The sequence below is a fragment of the Lissotriton helveticus genome, chromosome 1_1, assembly GCF_964261635.1.
Source record: "Lissotriton helveticus chromosome 1_1, aLisHel1.1, whole genome shotgun sequence".
In the NCBI taxonomy this organism is placed as follows: Eukaryota; Metazoa; Chordata; class Amphibia; order Caudata; family Salamandridae; genus Lissotriton; species Lissotriton helveticus.
Window position 1 is genome coordinate 1,704,242,390 of NC_136057.1, and position 16,949 is coordinate 1,704,259,338.

Below are 16,949 nucleotides of genomic sequence, written 5' to 3' on the forward strand. Positions count from 1 at the left end.
TTCGGGGGCTGTACAGAGGGGATCTTCACAAGGAGGGATCTAGGAAGAAACAGCACAGTGGGACCGAGGAGCCAGGAGAGAATTCTGAGGAGCTCTAACAGTATTAATGAGCCCTTAAAGAGAGCCTCTGACAGGAGAGCAGAACTAAGGCCCTAGCGCGGGGCTCATACAGACAAGACTTGGGGCCCGATGTAGGTCACCAAATACCGGTCGGTAACGGCCAATTTCGGCCGTTACCGACCGGTATTTGGTGTTTGACATGCAGGGGGCTCACAATTTACCGATTTGGTAAATTTACAGATTCCGTAAAATACCGAATCGGTAAATGTAGATGTAGGTGGCACTGCATACAGTGCCACAGGCCCTGAATAATTCGTTATTTACCATGAAATACTATTTCATGGTAAATAACGAATTCCTGTGTACATGCACATCTGTGCATGTACACCTGTGAATCAGGGGTGCAACAGGGTGTCAAAGTGACACCCTGTCCCCCTTGACAATTCGGTAAAAAAATCAAGGCCCATAGGAATCAATGGCAATTACCGAATCGGTAAATACCGATTCGGTAATTACCGAATCATACCGATTCTGTAAAAATTACCGAATTTTTACCTACATCTGATTTACCGAATCTAGAATACCGAATCGGTAAAATTCGGTATTCTAGAGTCGGTAAATCAGATTTACCTACATCGGGCCCTTAGTTCGAAGAGACAGATGACGCACAGATTTACTCCGGGTAGAGTGGAGCTGTTATAAGCTATGATTGGTGGTATTCTCATCCTGAGGCAATTAAAGATGGTGGGTGCTCAGTACGAAGGCTCTGGGTTGATGGATGCTGAATAATGAGGTTCTGGTGGATATTCTGCTCTGATAGTCTGAGGATGGGTGGGTGCTTTATACCTAGACTCTGACTTGGTGGGTGCGTTATTCCCCTGTGACTGGGGCTGATACATTCTGAGGCCATGAGTGGCGGCTGTGGTATTCTAAATATCTGATTGCTGTGGCAGTACTCTTAGGTTAGGATTGGTGGGCGATGCATTCTGAGGACGATATGTGGGTGCTGCGTTCTGAACCTCTGATTGATGAGTGCTGTACTCCTTGGTTAGGACAGCGGGGGCTGTACTCTGAAGCTGAGAGCTGGGTACTGCCTTCTGAATATCTGCTAGGTGCTGTTTTCCTATGTTAGGACTGGTGGGTGATGTATCCTGAGACTGACAGGAGAGTGTTGTATTCTGAATGTCTGAGTAATGGGTGCTGTGCTCCTAAGTTAGCACTGGCATATTGCATTATTTTGAGGCTGATAGGTGGGTCCTGTATTCTGAATGTCTGATTGAAAGGTACTGTGTTCCTAAGTTAGGACTGGTGTGTAATGAAGGCTTAAGCTGCATTCTGAATCTAATTGAAAAGTGTTGTATTCTTAGTTTAGGGCTTGTGGTAATGTATTCTGAGGCCGATATACGTGTAGTAGACAGATAGGTTGGTATTGCATTCTGAATCCATGATTAAAGGGTGATGCACTCCTCGGGTAGGGTGGTGTATATTGTACTCGGAGGCTGATCAGATGGATGCTGCATTCTAAAACTCTTATTTATGGCTACTGTCTGTTTTCCTACGTTAGAATTGGTGGTTGTTGTTGTCGGATACTTATAGGTGGGTGGTGTTTTCTGTATCTCTGATTTACGGATGCTTGATTCTTAGATTGGGATTGGTGGGGATGTATTCTGCGGCTGATAGGGGGGCTGTGTATTCTGAATCTCCGATTGATGGATGCTCTATTCTTAGATTGGGATTGGTGAGTGATGTATTTTGAGGTTGATAGGAGGATTCTGTAATCTGAATTTCTGATTGACAGGTGCTACACTTCTAGGTTAGGATTAGTGGGTGCCAAATTTTGACGCAGATGGGGGTGGGGGGGGTGCTGCATTCTGAACCTGATTGATGGGTGTTGGATACTCAAGAGAAATCTTAAATCTTCTCACCTTTGATCTTTTCTGGTCCCGAGGAGAAGATGAACTCTACGGCGGCATCAGAAGGGAAGCGGTCATCTGAGGAGAGCAAGAAGCCACATAAGTAGACCTGAACACATGAGGACACTAAGAGCGGGTGAGTAGTTTTCCTATAACAAGTGTGCTCACGACATCTGTAACCACAAGTGTGCTGTGCCTCATCCAACTGTAATCACAAGTGTGCCATGCCACATCCATCTATTACCACAAGTGCGCCATGCCTATGCCTCCTCAGTCTGTAACGTATATTTTCTTACCTGTCGGTGTAGTTTTAGAGCTTGCAAAATTTTCTGGATTCACATGCTGTTCATTATTACACTATCTAGTGGTTGGGTCCGGAATTGTTGTATTTGTCCTTGTTTTATTTTGGGGGAGGGTTTAGTGGGCGCCGACATCCCACCATTTGGTGTCCTCCTGTGACGTCGACGTGCTTCCTCCGGAAGATCTTAACTTTGGCCTCCATCTTCGGATTCTTTTTTCTTTCCTCCCTTTTATCTCATCTTTGTTGGGGGAAGAGGGTAGGTTCGCTAGTGAATCCAGAAAATTCTTCAACCTGCAAAACTACACCAACAGGTAAGAAACTATACGTTTTGCAGCATGAATCTTTTCTGGATTCACATGCTGTGCATAGACTTTGTAGCGGTTTGCTAGTTTTGTGGTGGCTGGGTGGAAGACGAGCGTTGGTTTGTGACTAGATGTTGCAAGACTTTTTGCTCAGCTTGTGCTTCCTTATTCATTTGAATGTCCGCACAGTAATGTTTTATGAACATGTGCACTGAAGATCATATTGCTGCCATGCAAATGTCCTGAATTGGAGTATTGGTTAGAAAGGCGATGGTTGCTCCTTTCTTTCTTGTTGAGTGAGCCAGCGGGGCTCCTTGTAATGTTTGTCCTGCTTGTTTGTGGCACAACTGTATGCCTTGTGCAATCCATCTAGCAATTGTGTTCTTGGCCTTCCCAGAAAACTGTTTGAAAAAGATACAAAGCATTGCTTTGTCTTTCTATATTCCTTTGTTTTTTCAATGTAATACATGACTGCTCTTTTAGCGTCAAGACTGTGCAGTGCTTTCTCTGCTTGTGTCTTTGGATTGAGGAAGAAACTTGGTATTTGTATGGCTTGGTTTATGTGGAATTTTGATGCCACCTTTGGCATTAAATGAGGATCTGTTCTCACGACGATTCTGTCATTATGTATTTGGAAGTAGGTTTCCTGTAATGTTAGTGCTTGCAACTCACTAACTCTACGTAGTGAAGATATCGCCACTAAAAAGGCTGTCTTCAGTGTGAGCATTTGTGGCATCGCCTTGTGTAGTGGTTCAAATGGTGCCTTCGTACGCTGAGCGAGTACTACATTTTGATTCTATGTGGGTGCTCGCACTGTGTTTGGTGGGGCAATTCTTTTTGCTCCTTCCAGGAACCTTCTTACCACGTGAGAAGTGAAGAAGCTCTTCCATGTGTGTCCTCTTGTGTATGCTACAATTGCTGCTAAGTAAACTTCCAGTGATGCTTAGGTTAGATTACTATGCAGTAGATGTGTGAAGTACCTTAGAACTGTTTTTTCTTTTGTGAATTTTTGGGAAAGATCTTCTCCAAGACACCACAGAGAGTATCTGTTCCATTTTGCAAAGTAGCATTTTCTAGTGGTCAGCTTTCTTGCTTCCCTTAGGACTGCCATAGTACTTTCTGGTAGCTTTAGGTGAGAAAATTCTATATCCTCAGGAGCCATGCAGTCCGGCTCAGGCTTTCTGGATCTGTTTGGAGCGGATGTACGTTGTTACAACGCAGGTTGTAACAACGCATACCTTTACCACGCGGCCGCTACAACGCAAGTCGTTACCACGACTTGCGTTGGAGGGCGCGGATTTAGGATTTTTATAATTTTATATTCCAACACCAGTCCCCGTAACAGAAGGGAAGGTGTTGGAATATAAATTTATAAAATTCCTTATCCCACAGCGCCCTCCAGCGCAAGTCGTGGTAACGACTTGCGTTGTAACGGCCGCGTGGTAAAGGTATCGCGTGGTAAAAACTTCGTGGTAAAGGTTGTTTACCGTTTGGAGCACTCTTCCCTCTTGCATGGTTAGTAAGTCTTGTCTGTGTGGCAATTTGTAAATTGCTCCGTGCGATATCTCCGTTTTCTCTGAGAACCATGTTTGCCTCGCCCATTGTAGGGCAATAAGAATCATTGTCATGTGGCTGACTTTGCCCTTGTTGATTACTTTGTGGAGTAGTGGTATCGGGGGGCATGTGGGGGGTGAAGCGTAAGCAAATCTCTCTGACCAGTTTATTCATAATGCATTCCCTAGAGACTGATTGCATGGTTGCCTGGACACAAAGTTTTGGCATTTTGCATTTTAGGGTGTTGCAAAGAGGTTGACTTTTGGAGTTCCCTATTTGCGAAAAATCTCGTCGAGTTCGAATTGATTAATCTCCCACTCGTGGGATGACAAAGCTTGTCTGCTCAGTCTGTCCGCTTCTATATTGTCCTTGCCTGACAGGTGGATTGCTATTATGTTTATGTTCTGTGGAATCGCCCACGTTCAGAGTTGCTGAGCTAGAGTCGAAAGTGCTACAGAATGTGTTCCCCTTTGTTTGTTTATGTAAAACATTGTGGTTGTGTTGTCCGTTTATATTAGAATTGTTTTCCTTACAACTCTTTCTGAAAGGCTTTTAAGGCTAGGAACACTGTCTTTAACTCTAGGATGTTGATGTGCTGTACAGCTTCCTGCTGTGTCCACAGTCCCCTCACCTAGAGGTTGTCCATGTGAGCTCCCCATCCTATTTGTGAGGCATCTGTTGTTATGGTCACTTGGGAGTTGGTTGCTTGAAGGGTCTCCCTTGAGAGATGTTCCCCTTGATCCACCATGCTATTTCTTTCTGTATTTTGTGTGACAACCACTAGATCTTCCCAACTCCCCGTTGCGTATTACCATTGTGCTTGGAGCCATTCTTGGAATGGTCTCATATGTAGGTGGATGTTTGGGATTAAGTGAATGCATGAATCTATCATCCCTAGTAACTTCCCCACTGTTCTCACTGTCAGAGCTTGCCCCTTCCGGTATAGCTGTGTCTCCTTCAATAGGGCTATTGTACGTTTCTCGCTTGGGAATACTTTCCCCACTTCTGTATCTAGTCTTGCTCCTAAGAACATTTTGTCTTGCTCTGGTGAAGATTTGTCCCAGCGTATTGAAAAACCAAGCTGGATTTGTGTATCTATTACCTGGTGTATGTGCAGTTTGCAGACTTCGTACGAGTTTGCCCTTACTAACCAGTCATCTAGGGCACGGGTATACATGTATTCCATTGTCTTAAGTGTGCGGCTACTGATGCTAGATACTTTGTGAACTCTCTTGGTGCTGACTTTAGACTGAATGCTAGCAGTTTGAATTGGTAGTGTGTGTCATTGACTACATATCTTAGTAACTTTTTGTGTCTGTTGTTCATTGGGATGTGCAGATGGGCATTTTTTAGGTCCATCGTAGCCATGTAGTCTCCCTTTTGTACCTGAGGTATTACTTCTTGCAGCGTCGTCATCTTGAATCTTTGTGTTTTTATGAACTTGTTGAGGAATCTGAGATCTAAGATAGGACGCAGTGTTCCGTCTATCTTTGGGATTAGGAAGTACGTAGAGTAATTTCCCTTGTTTCTTTCCTTGTGTGGTACGTGTTGTATCGCTTCTTTTGCTTGTAGTTCCTGTACTTCTTGGAGTAACAGTGTAGTTTCTCCTTTGGAAAGTATTTCCCTCTTTGGTCTTATGTTTGAAGGTGTTTTGACTAGTTCTATGCAGTAACCATACTGTATCATGTTTAAGGTCCATTTGTCGGAAGTGATTTCTTTCCATCTTTGATGGAAATTCTTTAGTCTGCCTCCTATGGGTGTTGAATGTTGGAGGAACTGGTTGTTTGTTTGATGTATTTGATTATTTGTGTGCACCCTCTGTGATGTGTCTGGAGTGTGTGCCGTGTTTGCGATGCAGTCATTTAGCTTGTGTGGCTGCTCCCCCTCTTTGTGGAAGGCCTCTGCCACTGGAGCGTCCTCGAAAGGATTGTCTGCCTTGTTGGTATTGCCAATTTTGCTGCTGTCCTTGTTGTTGTCCCTGGTTACCACCTTAGTAACCTTGTTGGAAAGTTTCATGTGAAGTTGTGGGGTGATAGTTTCCTCTCACCACTGGTCTCCTTGAGGGGGTGGTTACTCTATGCATGTTCACTCTGAATTGTAGTGCACCCATACACCTTGCTATTTCATTGTCTTTCTTTAATTGGTTCAGTGTGTTGTCTACAGCGCTTCCAAAAAGCTGTTCCCCATCGAAAGGTGAGTACAGGATGTTGTTTTGCACTTCTGGCTTGAATCTGAGATCTGTTTAATGTTTCTGCGGCATCTAGGCAGATTTTCAGCATGTATTTGCTATATTCTTCCCTTCTTCTAGTAAGTAGCCTGCTCTTTTTTGGTATTGTTCTGGTAGGTGTTTCAGTAGATCTCCTACCTCCTCCCAATGTTGGTAAGCATGTCTGTTTAGCAAAGCTTTGGAACTGGCGACGCGCCATTGGTTTGACCACTCCTCTTGGCCTTTATCCCCATAAGATCCATTATTTTGCTTTCCTTGTCTGGTGGTGGACCAATAGTGGTAGGCACATTAGCCCTCTTCCCGGCTGTGGCCGTTATGATAGAGTTCGCAGTCATTGACCCTTTGACGTAAAAAGGGTCTTTGGAGGAGTGTTTATATTTCCTCTCTCCCCTAGAAGTGTCTGCCTTACATGTGGCAGGCTCCTTAAATGCTTCCTTTCCTTGGTCTAGTACACTTGGCAACATAGGAAGGAATTGGTTACTTGATTATGTGGGCATTAATGTTTCGAGCAAAAAGCATGATTGTGGTTTTTCTTCTTCCAGCTATACCCCATAGGTTTCTGCAGTTTTCCTGATGACCTGGTTGTACATACCAATGTCGTCTGGTGGGGAAGGTTTCAAAGGATAGGTATCGACAGCTTCCTCTTGGGAGTCTGTGTCGAGGTCTTGCCACGGTGGTTCTTTAATCTCTGAAGTTTCCGATTCCAGGTAGGTTTTTTTTTCCTTCTTCCTCGAAAAATAACTCCTCCTATTCCTCTAAAGGTCCTGGCTTCAATGGAGGTTCTAACTCCTCAATGATCTTTTCCTTCGAAATTTTCGGCTGTATCTTGAATTGCTTCAAGCTGTTGTCGAAATCCTTTTCTGCCTCCAGTCTCTTCCTTATCTTCTCGATCTATCTATGAAGTGTGCATTTCAGCATCGAGAGTTTTGTCTCTTCTTTTCATGGCCGACAGTGCCTTTTCCGTCGACATAGGCGTAGGGTCATGCTTTTCGTGTTTCGACCTCTCTTGCTAAGGATCCTATGCAGTGTTTCTTTTGGGATGCAACTGCGTTCGTTGAGTGCTTCTGCTACCTTCGAGGCCCTGGAGTCTGTTTTTCTGGACTTGTCTACTTTCTTCGAGGACGACGGTTCGCTTACCTCTCTCGAAGTTTTCTTTTTGACCTCGACGACTTGGATGATGATGTCTGTTTCGCCTTCTGGACCTTCTGCAACATTGTCCTCTTCCTCACTTGAGTGTCCCAGGTCTCATAGCGATGGTGCTGCACTCTGGCCCTGCATGTTGTGGTTGGTTCTTCTCTGTCTCTCTCTTACTCTCAATGTCTTCAGGGTGAACGCCGAACACGCGTTGCAATCTTCACTTCAGTGATCCACCATTAAGCAGAGGTTGCAGACTAGATACTGGTCCTTCTGGGCATATTTATGATGACAATTTTGCCAAAACTTGAATGGTGTGTTGTCCATTACCACGCACTGGCAGCCCCCTGTATGCGCATTATTCGTTAAATTGTCGACGAGGTTGTTGTTTCTACCATCGTCGCCGTCCAGCCCCTCGATTCAAAGACCGGTACCTTGAATTGTTGTTCTTGAAGACTTTTTCACAACTTTTTGATTCTCCTTCCGATCCAGACCCAACAGTGGAAAAAAGAATCTGAAGATGGTGACCAAAGGTGGGAGCTTCCGGGGGAAGCACGTCGACGGCACAGGAGAACACTAAATGGTGGGATGCCAATTCCTACAAAAAAAACAAGCATTTACAATGCAACGGTCTCGCCTTCGGAAAAGTTAGAGCTATTGGCATTGTAAATGACAAACTTTTTATTTATGTTTTGGTTTTGAAAACAGATAAATAAATGGCATTGTCATTTACAATACCAATAGCTTAATCTCTCGCAAATACGAGACCTATTGCATTTGCACCACACCCACACACAGAGAGCCACACACACACAGAGCCACACACACACACACACACACAGAGCCATACACACAGCCACACAAACACAGAGCCACACACACACAGAGAGCCACACACAGAGCCACACACACACAGAGCCACCCACACACAGAGCCACACACACACACACAGCCACACACAGAGCCACACACACACACAGAGCCACACACACACACACACAGAGCCACACACACACAGAGCCACACACACACACAGAGCCACACACACACACAATCACACAGAGTTCTCAGATAGGTGCGCGCAGTCAGTAGTTATCTAGAAAATCTGCTATGTATCCGCCTTGTGTAAAAACACGAGTTCTAAGTGTGATGAAGCGACATGGTTTACACCTATGGGAGTGGGTTTGGTTGCACATTAACGTTCTTGAATAAGCAACTGTAATAAAGCAAGGCCCTCTAGCAAGCGAGTCGCGTTGTTGGTGCAAGGTTGCCTTGCCTTTTTAGTTTGTGCGGGAACAGCGACCGAAGAATGGAAAATCTAAGGTTCAAAATCACGTGAGCAGACCCTCGCTGATAACACCGTTAAAGTAAAATGTTAAAATGTACAGGAGGTGGGGGGCGATTTTGATACTAGGAGCAAATGTGCTGTTGTTCCGTGGTATTTTTTCCCCATGGGGATGTTGGACCTATCCTCATACCACGGCCCTCTAGCCCCGCGCCGCACTCACCGCTGCTGTAGCTTCTGCTCCGGTGCATCCTCCAGGCGGCAGCAGCAGGCAGCCCCTTCTCCCCCCTGGGCCTGGGTCGGTTTAAGCACACCCGGAGGCTCCGGAGCAGGCCGCGCGGCAGGAAGAGAGCCATGGTCCGCCCTGCTTCCTTTCTGCCCCGGTAACCCTCCGCTGACTTCTCCGGAGCGAGGAAAGCAGTGTGCGCAGCACAGGCTGGGGGAGGGGCCACGCGCAGCCCTCACTCCGGCGGAAAGGAAGCGGGTGGAAGACCATGGCGGGGAGCGAATTCCCTTCAACTCTTCGTGGCTCGATGCTGTTTGGGAAGTGGGAGGGGAAGTAGGGGAGGGGGGAGTGATAGGGATGAAAGCTCTAGCGGCCGCATGCTGGCAAATGGTGACCTGCAGAGCGCGTGAATGGAAAGAGCGCCCGCGGTCGCTTTGACAACAGGAGTGGGGCAAAGGAAATGTGAACACCGGGAGGGGGCCGGAAGCAAAGTAAAACACAAAAGGAAATTTTTTTTAAAAAGCGCTCGATTGCTCGCCATTTGTGTATAAGCCCCGTCCTTTTCAGATTGGGGGGCGTGTTTTCTAGGATGTGAACAACAAGCAAAAACGCGCCCCCAGTCTAAAAGGGACGGGCTTAAAAAGTAGAACATTTACCTGGATTAAATAGATAAACTGCTGTTTCAGTGAGTAAAGTTAAATCCGTTAAATGACAAGGGAGGGAGGGCTAGTCTAGTGAGAGGTATGCACGGTCGGTTCCGGCCGCTCTTATGCCACCAATAATGTCCCTGCCATCCTGCGTGGCGTCTGAAGTGAAAGTGACCCGAGGCGCTAGCAAAGCTTTTTCCAAGACTATAATCAGACGGTCTGATTATATTCTTGGAAAAGATTTGCTAGCGCCTCGGATCGCTTTCACTGTGCTAATTCTACGTGAAGTGGGCGCCACCGTGAATCAAAGGGTTTCCGACAAATCGGACACTTAACAAAGTAAAAACACAGTTTTCAAAGTGTGCCCCATACAAGGCGGCCATCAAATAATGGATTGCTTAATAGGGTAGACTGGAAGGTAAATGGTTATCGGCCCAATTCCTGCACCCCCGTTGTCAGACAGCACCGCTGCAGCCTGCTGCACCACCTTTCCGCTGAACTTTGTCCCACGTGGATACTTTTTTCCCTGTTAAACTCATACAACCTCCGCCGCTTTTTCCGAGTTCCTCGTGGCTCCAGAGAGAAGCTCACATTTCCTTCCCTTGCAAGTGCCATCTGAAGACGAGCCTCGCTGTGCGCCCAGAGGTGCAGGCGCAGCGCTAGTGTGGAGCTCGCGGGAGAGGCAGCGGCAGCACAAGAAAACTGAGACTGTACCTGGGAGCCGCTCAATTCAGCCCGTCAGCTCAGCCAACCTCCTCTAACTGCCCCGGTAATGAGAACGATAACCTGTTTTATGTAGCGCTTCAACTGCACTTGTCTGGTTTCTAACCGCTGTAAAAAATAGCACATTCTAGAGAAAACTCCTTTTGGTGCCCATGCGTCAACTACACGGGAGCCCACAGCAAAATTAACCTCTTTTATATAGCGCTTCAACCCCAGTGGTGTGGTTTCTAAGTGCTGTAAAACAATAGGGCATCACAGCGCAGCATCTTCTCACTGGCCACACACCTTGTCGAGAGCCCCCAAACATGATAATATAAACTGTATTTCCATATAGTGTTTCAAGCGGCTTTGCTGCGGTTCCTAACATTGGTAAACAGCGAGGCTGTCACCTCACCACATCAACTTCCTCACGCTCATCCCTTGCCGTGACCCCTCCCCCCCAAAAAAATCGAAAACGTGTTTTCGTTAAATAGCACCTCACTGACAGTTTGCTGTTTTTCACTGCCCTAAATACGAGTTTGACATTATTGACTTACCGCTGCGCCATGTCTTTTTTTAGTCATCAGAGTTTTTTTTAAACCAAATAATTAGCTCAAAAAAAGAAAGTGAAGAACTCTTAATTTTATATTGGGATGCCGCCTGTCACCTTCAATGGTGTGAGTGAATAAAAGACTGTCTGCTGAAGACTGTCTGCCGGAAGGAAAGTAAAACACAACAGGAAAGTTTAAAAAACAAGCGCTCGAGCGCTCGCCATTTGTGTATAAGCCCCGTCCTTTTCAGATTGGGGGGTGTGTTTTCTAGGATGTGAACAACAAGCAAAAACACGCCCAGTCTGAAAGGGACGGGCTTAAAAAGTAGAACAAACTGAAAAAAAACGCCCCTCAATCCGAAAAAGACGGGCTTAGAAGAAGAGAATGACGTCACTAAGACCTCTTCTCCAATGGCTGGTCGCCGTTTAGGAGGCCAGCCAATGGAAAAGAGGGGCGGGGTTAACCCTCACTACTCAGAGTCATTAAATCTCGCGAGCGAGACTGCGTATGTGCGGAGCCTACGCCACGCGAGACCTAAAAAAGACATATACAACAATCCCGAACTCAACCACTAGATGGCGGAATAATGCACAGCATGTGAATACAGATAAGATTCACACTGCAAAACCACAAGTGTGCCATGCCTCCTACATCTGTAACCACAAGTGTGCCATGCCTCTTCCATCATGAGGCCTGTGACATTTCATCTACAAACCAGTGTTTTGGGGTGTGCAACTCTTTAGTACAGGCAAGCTTGCAGATTTTCATGCAAGGTTTGTAAACAGGACCTGAAGACCAGAGGCGGCGCAAACGTGTATCAGACAAGCCAGGAGAGCAGTTGCAGCACACACTATTTTACACAGAAAAGACAGTTACACAGTTTCAGTGCACACAAAACTTTAAAGGAGAACTCATAAAATGCTGTGCATCTGAGATCACGCAGACAGTCCTTCAGATCAGCTGCACTTCAAACACACATTATTTTACACAAACATGCTTGCGTTTCAGTTGCAGTGCGTACACACAACAGTCCGTCAGAGTTTACAGAGAAGCCTGCAAATTACGTGCAGTGGGAGCATGCTTATGGACTGGTGGGCCGAAGACACATGCCTATTAACTGTGAACCCAACAAAGCTGCCAAATTTCATCACAGTGTGCTGTACACTAGGGGGTAGATGTATCAAGCCGTTTGCGAATCGCAAATGGTCTTTTTGCATGTTTTGACATGTAACAAAAAATCGCAAAATAAGTAATCGCAAAAATTTGCGATTCCTTATTTTGCTTAAGCATTTAAGGAATCGCATTTTTGCGATTCCTTAAATGCTATGTATGTAGCATTTTGGAATTGCGAATTTAGGTTAAGAAATCGCAAATTACCACCAACTTGTAGTTGGTGGTAATTTGCAAATTATTTTAAAAATGCACAATTTGGCATTTGTGAAGGTGGCATGTGACCTACATACATGCCCATAGGGCATGTATGTGCGCCATATGCACACACATGTAAATTTCAGGGGTGCAGCAGGGTGTTCTTGAGACACCCCTGCACCCTTGAAATTATTCTCAATTTGCGATTATCAAATTGCGATTCGCAAATTGAGAATTATTTCACAATCATTCCTATGGGCCTTCTGGCCCATAGGAATGAATGGGAAATTATTCCTTAATTGCGAATTCGCAAATTGCGAATTCGCAAATAAGGTAGAATAAGAAATCGCTAAAAAAATGCGAATTTCTACATACATCCCATTTTGCGATTTCTAAATAGCGATTCCTTAAAAATCGCAATTTAGAAATCGCAAAAGGGTATGTTGATACATTTACCCCCAAGCACTCACTATGCAGCACATCATTCCTAGATGTCATGGGTGGGAAGACATAAAGAGGAACAGAGAGCCAGCGCAACAGAGGCGGCTTTAGGAATAATATTAGAAGTGATACTAGGTTCCGAAATAGAGACACTCTAACCCTAGTCTGAAACTAGTATGAAAGTCCCATGGGTCTAGTACAGACTCAAATACAGTGTGTCGAGGAAGGTCAGTGACTGGAGCGTCTGAGCATCACATACTGTAAGGGCTTAATATGTACAGGTGATTGCCGGTGGTGGGCACTGGCGCTTCTTTTCAGTTCTCATTTACTAGACAGCGCATGCGCTGTCTGCTGAGAGATGTATTCTTAGCTCACAGTGACTTAGAGCCCACCTGTGCTTACCCTTGGTTAGCTTTATTGTCACTCAGATTTGCTTGATCCGTCTTCGTTAGAGTGTAGGCTTTCCGTGCTCGCCCCTCCCCTTGAGCGTGGATATATTACTTTTGTCATTCCACTGCTCACTTTTGAGGTGCAAGGTTTATCTTTTTGTATAGGCACTATATGACAGTGCTTGTGTTTTGTTTTCCAGTTGTCTCTCTCATATGCTTCCAGAACTGGCTTTAGGGTGGTCCAACCAATGCTAGAGCACCGGGCGCCTGAAATGACTAATGGGAGTTAAAAGCACCTGCTTCAGCGTACCCTGTGCACTCAGCAATTTCCAGGCAGTAAAACGTCACAATAACTCTGGTAATTAATGCACCTGCTGTAGAGAGATCAGGTTTGTTTAACTCACCGTAAAGTTGTGCAGGGGGTTAATGTGCCTGCTGCAAAGCATGTGCACCATAAGGATCACAGGTTTATTTTCAAGCAGGTAGCTCAGCGGGTAACTGCTTTGTCAGATCGATCCTCCTGCAGTTCATGTCACGAACTTAGTAGAGCACAGTGAGCTATGAACTAGCATCAAGGAGCTGCATGCAAACTGCAAGACATAGGTTAGAAACGTATGTGTTTGTCCCCAGTCTTTCATCATCCTAAGGGTACTAAAGAGGGTTTGTTTGGATAGAAATATATTCTTATTAGTAACGCCAACCCCAACAACTATGTTACGTTTTGAATCTTGAGTTTGTCTCTCCAACCAAGCACTCTTAACTCGTAATTCCTACAAATATGGATGACAAGAGACACCTACATGTTTCAATCGTCACTGTCTTAAGTGACATTTACTCTATACCAATTTACACATGTTTGATGTATTGTCTCTTTACAACGTAAGTGTTGTAAACCCTACATTGGGATGCGCAGCTCTTTAAAAGGAATTACATTTATGCGAGAGAATGTACAGGAATTTATATAGCGCAAATCACCGAGCGGTTTCTAAGCGCTTGCTTAGGGAACCCGTCCTGGTATTCCCCTGTGAGATAACCCCGGCAGGGTATCCGCAAGGTGAAAGCCAGGCATCCCGCCGCGAGGGGCCGTTGTGGAGATTAAGCAAGCTATTGCCCAGAGTCGCAGAGTGTGACCCCGTGAATCGAGTGGGCACCGGAGCGAGAATTGTCGAGTCCATGGACATTTTAGGACTAAAGAGCCCGCCGAGCCGGGAATTGAACCCTGGTCCCGGGCTGACCTCTGCTTCCAGGTTTGCCTCCTCTAACCAGAATGTCTATGGAGACATGAGGGGCACCGTTGGAGGGTGGCAGAGAGGGAATCCATAGAGAAGAACGTCACTGAAAGGGGGCGGGGGGTGCAGACAGAGCTTGATACACCGGGCACCACCAGCACTAAAGCCAGCCCTGGGTACTTCTCCCACCCACAACTCTTAGGTGTAACTATCTATCGCCCATGTGCTTTATTTGCCACACTCCCAACACGTGGCTTTCTCTTACCTTTGGATATTAACAAATTCTGTCCATCTTTGCTGGTTTTGAATCTGCCCCAGGCTCCCTACCCTGCTTCGATTCCGAAGAGTTTTTCAGACATTGTTCTTCCAGTATTCAAATCTGTCCTTATATAAAATCTTTGTTCTGGGTTACTTTTTCAATACTATAAGTTTATAGCTGATCTCTACCAAAAACCCTCCTTTGATAGGTCACTTTAAGGCTAATTTCTTCGCTATCTCATGTTGGTAAGGTCTTGAAGGCTCAGGCTATGTATACAACAGATATCTTGGCTTAGATTTGGGTTTAAGGCCCAATCAGGTTTTTTCTGGCCATGCTGGCCAACCTCAGAATTGTTTCTGATGTTGGCTGTGTCAGAACTTTTGTTTTAATCTGTCAGCTACATTTAACCTATTGCCTTGTTCATCTGTCTTCACTGGGCTGTAAAGGGTTAGCAAGGTGTACATTGTTTCTCCCGACAACTTCTAACTAGTCACTGTTTCCACGTTTGTCTTCACTGCCAGGCTCTTACATTGAAATGTTCCTCAGAACCCCTCGCTGCCCCCTGTCTTCTCAATATTTATGTTGAGCCATTGCTTCTCTTTTCCAGTGCATGGCTTCTACTTCTGTTATGGAATTGGATGAGCATCAAATGACTCATGCTGAAATTAGCCAAAACCCCGGTCATGATTGTCAACCACTAGGGGCCAATATGAGACGGTTTGGTGCTGTCAATTTTGAATGTTGATAACTCCCTGCATATCTTGCATTTCCATCAACTTCCTCTGGGGATTCACTTTATTTTGCCTCCTTCATGGTACCGCACCTTATGGAGCAGGGGTATGGGTTGCCCTTTATCATCTGCATCCAAAGTCAAAAATCTTGGGTTTCATCTTGATATATTGCTGTTGTTTGAGAAGCGAGACAGTGTTGTAACTTTTGGTTTATTTCAGATTATACTATTAAGGAGGGTAATTTCTTTTTATACTGCTCTATTTGTATGTTCTTGATGTGGAATCCATAATAAAATCCAGATTAGATTGTTTTAATAAGTGCTTTTTAAGTATACTATCCAACATAGTTAAGAAGCTCCAACAATTCTTAAATTTGTTGGTTATGCTGATTTACACTCTTTCGAAATTGGATCAGCAATGCCCAATTTCACGTAGGGCAGCAAATCATTTTTAAGGCCTTGGGCTTAAATGTATCTTGAGTAAACTGATCTAATATGTTCCTCCCTCTCCCCTACCAGCTGCCCCTTCGGTCTGATGCCCGCGCTCATTTAGCCTCCCATTTTACGATGTACAGACGAAAGAAGAGGCATGGTCTCTTAGAGTGTTAGACTTTCTTTGCATCTATGACCACACAGGCCCATTAATTCCAGCTTCTGACTCAGTTGGCAATAACCCGAAGCATACAATTGATATCTTCTCATTATAAGATGACCAACACCATGCAGGCACAATACAAGTATGCCCATAGTTTCATAAATCCTCACTTTGGAACTGTTGTACTTGTCTTACTACGAAAAAAGGATGAATAGAAAAATGTGATGCATTGTAGCATTTCTGTTTACTTTTCACGCTGGCAGGGTTGACACTTCCCCTCAGGACTGGCGCTCCTGCCTGGATTCTGGTGTCTAGTTTTTAGTCCTCTGTCATTCTCCTACCTTGTCATTGTGCTTGAACTTGGATTATTCCTAAATTCACACCATATACCTTGGATGTTATTCATTCTTTGACCTTGTCCTCGTTGGTTAATTGGTTCCATCTTTGTGATGGGAAGCTTCTATTTTGGAAAAGACAGCAAGGCTTCAGATCTATTGCTAGTCATGTCATTGATAAAATTCATAACCTCTTCCATTAGATTAAGGCTGAAAGTAGCAAACATGACATGAAGGACACTGTTAGGCCTAGGGAAGAGAAAAGGGGTTTCTGTGAAATTAATACATTTCCAGTGGTGACTGAGCGTAACATAAAACAAGCATTGGCATAGCCAATAGGTCTCACCTATGGGACCTTAGAAGTGTTTAGTTGTCCAGCACAATATCCTTGGTGCAACAACATCTACTGTTGCATGGCTAAACACTTATAAGGTCCCAAAGGCGAGACCTATTGGCTATGCCAATGCTTGTTCTCTTTAGCCATGCTGCACATCTCTGGTGAATAGGGATGCTGTGCACTATGGCTAAACGTCGTTGCCAGAGCCAATCGGTGCCTGTTGGCTTTGCACATGCTTGTTGAGGCTCGGGACTCTCTAGAGAATGAGATAAAGGAGACAGCCAAGAGTAGGGCGGTGGGGTAGAGAGACGTTTCCCTGCTGGGGTGAGTGAGAGCAGCGGCGCTGGCAATGCCTGGCGCAACG

At 45.2% G+C, this 16,949-nt stretch overlaps 1 protein-coding gene across 1 annotated transcript in view; it reads right to left on the reverse strand.

Annotated features, from left to right (window-relative positions):
* Window positions 1-16,949, reverse strand: part of TNS2 (tensin 2) — a 345,025-nt gene that overhangs the window by 113,385 nt on the left and 214,691 nt on the right. The window contains exon 16 of the mRNA XM_078689072.1: window positions 1,986-2,051. Coding sequence (XP_078545198.1) covers window positions 1,986-2,051 — 66 coding nt within the window. The remainder of the gene's footprint in view (window positions 1-1,985; window positions 2,052-16,949) is intronic.